Below are 6921 nucleotides of genomic sequence, written 5' to 3'. Positions count from 1 at the left end.
CTAGTCGATACAAACAAATATCATGAATCTAAATATTTATAAACAAGAAATGAATATCTGGTACAACTGTTTTCAAATTTTATCTACTTTTACCATATTTTAACATCTGCTATATTGTATCCATTCTTGCACGATATGCACGGTTATATTTTGCCTGTAAATAAACTCATCCCTACATGCGCCGTCCAAAATGTGCAGGTGGATAGCAAATTGTATTAGAGCTTAGACGCTGAGGTGGTATACGAAATTGCGGAACCCGACAGTCAGGTACAGCCGGACACGTAAACATGCAGGATATGGTATTTTACAACGTTTCTTTTAAATCATCGGTTTTCAGACGAAAAATACATGCCATTTTTGGGAAAATCGCAAAAAAAAACTTTTTTCAAAAAAAAAAGTTCTACGGTCGGGACTGCCGAGACGGTCGGGACTGCCGAGACGGTCGGTCGGACGAGGGCAAGCAAACAACTTTTTTTTTTGGGCCTAATACCACCTCTGTTGGTCATATTAAGGTTCACAAGTTCTAAATTCCCTCTAGATCTTTTAGAATAACTCTGAAAGGTTTTTACAAAATTTTAAAAGTTATTGGTAGCACATTTTGTTTGACACAATTGGTCCAATTTTCAATGTCACACATTGTTGCATTCGGTCACAATGGCTCGTTGCATGAAGTAGGCCTAACCTATTCAAATGTTTGTTTCTGCATGCTTTGTATGAGTTATATAGACCAAGGTGCTGCAACTTTCAAAACTGCATCTCAAAACTCAAAAATGCATCTGCAAATGCACCAGTAAAGCACCATTGTCACCAAAGTCAATGGGGTGTAACAATGTAAATTGGACCAGGTGTATAAAACAAAATAGGCTTTTAAAATTGTGTACAAAACTTCAATTTATTCTAAAAACTTACAACTTGTGAACCCTTTAGTTTGACATCTTTGCTGTTTTTGTTTTTTCCATTGCGACAACTAGTGTGTTCCGCTATAGGGATAGACTTCTCTGTAGTCCACTTGCCCTTTGTACATACTCTGGCTATTGCATTTAAGCTTAAAACTCTGATTTAATTAATTTGTGCACAATTGATAGATTTTTACATCTGATCTTTAGTTCAATCACCGTACTCCCTCTGTTTGTTAGCTTCCCAAGTGGACTACTTTGACTTGCGGTTAAAATTCTTAACACGGGACTCTATGGAGAGTTAGGCCAATTTCTGGCCTAACTAAAATTGGTCATGATGTAATGCATCTTTAAATGGATCTGGCTTGTGATTGGTCGCCCAGATCTCGTTATGGTTTAAATCCTCCGGGTGTGCCATTACCATTGATAACTACTACAGTGTATACAACTATGCGGCGCTTTGTGTACTAGGTGCATGAGCACGTCTTGTACGTACAGGTTTTGTGCTTTGCGGTTAAATTGGATTGATAAACAAGTATGATTGACAGTGTGTGTTAGGGACTAAGTCCCCGGTCAAAGTCCTGTTAAAAATTCAATGTACATAGTCGATTTTTCACTCGGGCTACTAATGAACTGGTAGATTCTAAAATCTGATTTGTTCATTATTGAAGTGCCATTATATAATGAAGTATTTTGATGTAATAAATATCAGTATAATTTCGAGTTCAACTGAATGCTTTCATGATTAATAACATGTTTTTATTTATCAAAAATCGACTATGGCATAGTCTACTATAGGGAAAGTTGAGAAACAAAACAAAGATAGCCATTTGAGCCAAATATCACAGCCAAAAAAAGAGGCTTGTTACAGAAAACCAAACATTGTTGCGGATACTTAAAAAAATGTTGCATTAGAAAAAAACACCGGAAAAACATCAAACTATACATCTACAATTCAACAAATCATGCTTTCTTTAAAATAAGCACAATATCTTTTGAGTAACTAGTTGTCTCCTTTTCATGATCATCAATATGCACCATATACATCTCTTCATTGGAATCACTTCTATACTGTTCACCAGAATATAAATATATATATATACATCCACTTTTTTTGTAAGTCTTTGGAAACTGCTTCAATCCTTCACTCACCAAGAGAAACAGACCTTGATGTGTTCGCCGAGCCATCCAAAGCCAGGACAAGATATAATTTCCCACATAAAAGGGAGAACATTTTGACAAAGTGCAAAATTCGAGTCCTCACTTTGTGAGTATGTGCATTGGATAACACTCTTCCTGTAGGGGGTATATGCTATAATCTCACTTTGTATGCATGTTTACAGACAAAGTGAGGTGACCTCACTTTGAATATGTTTATTCCTAAAAATGTCCTCACTTTGAATGCCATTACAAACCCCATTTACACATGTGTGTATCACAAGTCCTCGCTTCGAATGCCCGTGCACGTAGAGGTGCATTATTGTGTGTACTGAGATGTCATCTGCTAGTAGTTTGTCAGATGCTGAGCTACAGAAACTTCTTCCAGGAACCTGTAGTGAACAACAAAAGAAACAAACATGGGTGGAAACTGTAAAGGTGCTATATAAATACTGACATTTATTTTATTTATTAAGAAGATCAATGTCATCGGTTGAAGGCATTTCCCAGATTGGGCTATTCCATTTGAAATCCACACTCCCCCTGTGGAAGATTTTGGAAATATCTTCCACAAGGGGAGTGTGTTTTTCAAATATAACTGGTCAGGGTCAATCATTTTGAAACTCATACTCCCCCTGTATTATGGTTTTACCTATATCTTCCACAACTGGAGTGAGTATTTCAAATGGCAGTTACCCAATTGTCTATTCAATTCAAAACTGATACTCCCTCTGTGGAAGACTTTAGCTAAATCTTCCACAGGGGTAGTAAGGATTTTAAATGGAATAGCCCAATGCACCCACACAGTCTGACATTTTCACACATACACTCATTAAATCTGGTCAAATCCAATCAAATTGTTATTTCAAGTCATTATTAAGTTCAGAATGGGCTATTCCTGTTGAAATCCACACTACCCATGTAGAAGATTTTGGAACTATCTACCACAGGGGGAGTAAGTTTTTCAAATGTAATTGGTCAGGGTCAATCATTTTGAAGCTTATGCCACCCTGTATTATGGTTTTACCTATTTCTTCCACAACTGGATTGAGTATTTCAAATACAAGTTACCCAACTGTCTATTCTTTTTGAATAGCCCATTCACAGTCTGGTCATATTGATCAGGCTGATTCCAAAAACAAGGAAACAATGGAAACTCTGATGAAGTTTTGAAATTGACGGACGCCACAAAAAGTTATCCTTGGGACATGTTAATGCATCATTTTTATTTAGTGGGTGTGGTCTAGTTTGCAGACACAAAATCTGATTCCGGGTGTCATCTATCAGGCTATACATCATCAAGAGTATTGTCGAGGCGTGCTTATGAAACACTTTGTAGGCATAGGCCTAGTGCGTAATACACATACACAAGATCACGGTATGCACAACTGAAAAATGTGAAGTTGTAAACAGTTTTGTGTCGGACATTTAATTTGTGCTAAATAAAAGAGCGTATAGTTTATTATAATAATATTTAACTGGCTACGAGTGAGATGCGCCAGGATCCACTACTCAAAATATTGGCCCTGCCTGTCATCTATCACACAATAAAGGATAGGAAAAACAAAAATTCCTTTTGTTTATACTCTTAATATCTGTTCTTGCATCACATTGCACAAATTGACTGCTCAGTGCCAGAAGTGGATAAGTGCTATGTGTAGCTGCCATGTGTAGATGAGTACAATATACTGAGTGTATATTGCCAAATGTTCACAGGGCAGCTATTGCAATTACCCACTTCTGGCACTGAACAGTCAAAATCATGACAAACAGAACGGTAGACTGCAGATCCGTTGGATAACGCTTTTACAATGGGATATAAACTTTGCTGCTTGGATAATGTCACGACGAGGTTAGCATTTATTCCGTATTGAAATGTGTGTTCCGATGGATCTGCACTCGACCGGCCTGCAAAAGGTTTAGTAGAGAACTACTTACGATTCAAAATTATGCACCGTTGTGCCACCCAGAGTGACTCTGACTCCAGGCATCGCTTTGTTGATCTGATGTACAGCAAAGGCTTCTTCATATGTGATACCACCAATCACAAATACAAGGATATCTTGCGGTCTAGTACAAAATATATTAAAAATATACAACAAATGATATACCGTATTTCGTCAAATAAACGCCCCCGGGGGCGTTACATTTTCCCAAGGGGGCGTTTATTCAAGGTCAATTTCAGAATGATAATTCCCGTTAAAATCATTAGGTAAACTAAAAACACACGCTAAAATGACTAACTATGAACTAGAAACACTGACTTCTGGCTTACTTTCGGGTTTCTGATCCAGATTTTCGCCAATTATTGACGCTATTATTGACTATGTACGCAACTTGGTAAGCTTACTACACAAGATAGCATGGAAATATCGGCATTTTTGAAACATCTTGGTTGAAAGAAGTGGTAGGGGGCGTTTATTTGAGGGGGGCGACTATTTGACGAAATACGGTAATAGTCAAGAACGGATCTAGTAAAGAACCATAAGTTTTCTATTTTATCAAATGTCACTTTCCGTGTTTTTTCCATTTTCTTATAGCTTTCCATGTTTTGTTGGTTTTACCATTTTTTTTGTCCCTTTTACAAGAAGTTTAAGGGGGTACTACACCCCTGTGGTAAATTTATGACTATTTTTTATATTTTTCTCAAAAAATAATAACACACTGGTAACAAAAGTTATGTATATTGTTGGGGCAAGGAATCCAATTACTACACTGAAATGTCAGTGACTCAAGACAATCGGTTCAGTATATATGATAGGAAACGAGGTACATCCTAGCGGTACCTTATTTCTTATCATAAATAATGAACCGCTTGTCTTTGGTCACTGAAATTCCAGTATAGTAATTGGATTCCTTGCCCCTATAATATACATAACTTTTGTTACCAGTGTGTCATTAGTTTTCGAGAAAAATGCAAAAATAGACACAAATTTATCGAGGGGTGTAGTACCCCCTTAACAAAATATATCTGTTGTAATGTACCATTATTAACAAATAGTCTATTCTAGTAACTAGGTGAGCTAGTTTTCCACATCTCCGGTGAAATACAGCACAAGTAGATGTGCTTTGGCGGCGATGTGGAGGTTGGTAGGGATATTGTTTATCGCACTTTTTACACATTTATTTTATTGAAAACAACAACAGACACACATTTTAGATTTTTTTCTCTGTATTTTAATTCTCTTTTTTCAATTATTTCAATTTTATCTTACTTTTGACTGATTTACATCCTGCTAGAGAAAGCTCTTACCTATCTCTGAGTTGATTTGATCCCAGATATGGGTAGCTTCCTTCCCTCAGCTTGCCCTTGATGAGTTGATCTATAAGCTCTTGTAGGTATGGTCTATGCTGTGTGTAAATATTCTCAACACCCTGAACAAAACACAACATTTACAGTTTAATGTCAATTTATCTGCAAAAGCAAATAATTAACTTGAAGGCCAATGAGGCCTAAAGAAATTGTTTGATTGGCGTAACCCGACCGACCCTAAAATTTTCAGACATTTTATCACTATAATGTTGCTCGTTGGAACACATGAATTTTTGTGCCTTTTTAGAAGGCCTATGGTGATTTTCATTGGTATTTGGCCCAAATGCACATTCCTCCTTACACTGGATTTTCTTTCAGTTTTTATACAAAACGCACATACTATACTATTTTTCACCCTGATGTGGCAGTGACATCAACACATTGAACAGTTGCTTGCGCATCTATGCGGCAACTTTATGTTTGGGGGTGTGTGCGTACACCAGCACTATGGGCAAATGCTAATGATTCGAGGCTGCGGCCAATGAAGGCGCACTTACATCATTGCCACATCAGGGTGAAAAATGTATAATAACACAAATATTATAAATGTTCCCTTTTCAACGTACCTTGAGACCCTTGAAGAATTTCTTGGTTTTTGAGATGGGATTATCCTGCCCAAATAAGTCTGTACCTCTGTTTCTCTCACCACCATAATCTACAATGGCCTGTACAAGCTGCAAGAAAACAGTCCAGAAATACCATTTATTATCCCTATTTACCATTTAAGCCTTAATGTACGATCTTTTTAAATTTTTAGATTTTTCTTTTTTTCTTCTAAAACAATAATATGCAATCATTATGAAAGTTCCCAATACATTTGGACGCGAAAAACATTGGGAATTTGCAAAGAAACAACATCATAAACTTCACCTAGCTACACTCGAAACATCTCGCACTATTTGGATTAGGACAGCGAGTGCGGCCTCAGAGTTAGTCTCCTACGCGGNCAGTTTGGTTTCGCTCCCTCCACATGTGGAGGGAGCGTAAACAAGCTAGTTTTGTAGGAGACTACGGTTTATGATCGTGGCCGACATAAAGTCATAATCTAAAAATTATGACTTTATGTCGGACCAACAGAAAATCGTCCCGTTTTATTACAAATAGGACGAATTTGACAGTTTGCTCATAGATTTAAGTTAGAACATGTGCAAGTATTACAAATATGCCAAAAAAAATTGGTTTTGAAAATAAAAATTAAGGTAAATTCTGAAAAAAGATCGTACGTTATGACTTTAATGTGACCCATGCGGCAGAAATGAAAATGGAGATTTAAACACTAGGATAAACTGCTGCTTTTTAGCTTGAAAATGACACCTTACTTGTTGAAATCAGATACAGTAAAAATGTTTTATGAAGCAAATCAAAACAAGCTCAGAATTCTTTTTATTTTCTTAATTATATTTTTTCATCTTCTTTCATTGTTATTTGCCAATGAAGCTAGCCGCAAAGTGGTCTGTTTCGATGTGATGGGTCACTTATTTATTATCCCTATTCCTCTTTCCTGCCTACCCTGAAGGTATATTGCTGATAAAATGATGGTATGACGTCACAGGA

The 6921-nt window shown here is 36.8% G+C and overlaps 1 protein-coding gene across 1 annotated transcript in view; it reads right to left on the bottom strand.

The window, feature by feature from the left end:
- LOC140145052 (vacuolar protein sorting-associated protein 45-like) overlaps positions 1–6921 on the bottom strand; it is an 88920-nt gene continuing 81999 nt past the window's right edge. The window contains 4 exon segments of the mRNA XM_072166839.1: positions 1–2446; positions 3993–4124; positions 5308–5429; positions 5934–6041. Of these exon segments, the coding sequence (XP_072022940.1) occupies positions 2401–2446; positions 3993–4124; positions 5308–5429; positions 5934–6041 (408 nt within the window). The 3' untranslated portion in view covers positions 1–2400.

This window comes from Amphiura filiformis, unplaced genomic scaffold, assembly GCF_039555335.1.
Source record: "Amphiura filiformis unplaced genomic scaffold, Afil_fr2py scaffold_122, whole genome shotgun sequence".
NCBI classification, from domain to species: domain Eukaryota; kingdom Metazoa; phylum Echinodermata; class Ophiuroidea; order Amphilepidida; family Amphiuridae; genus Amphiura; species Amphiura filiformis.
Note: the sequence above shows the minus strand (reverse complement) of the source record. Positions and strands in the feature narration are given on the sequence as shown.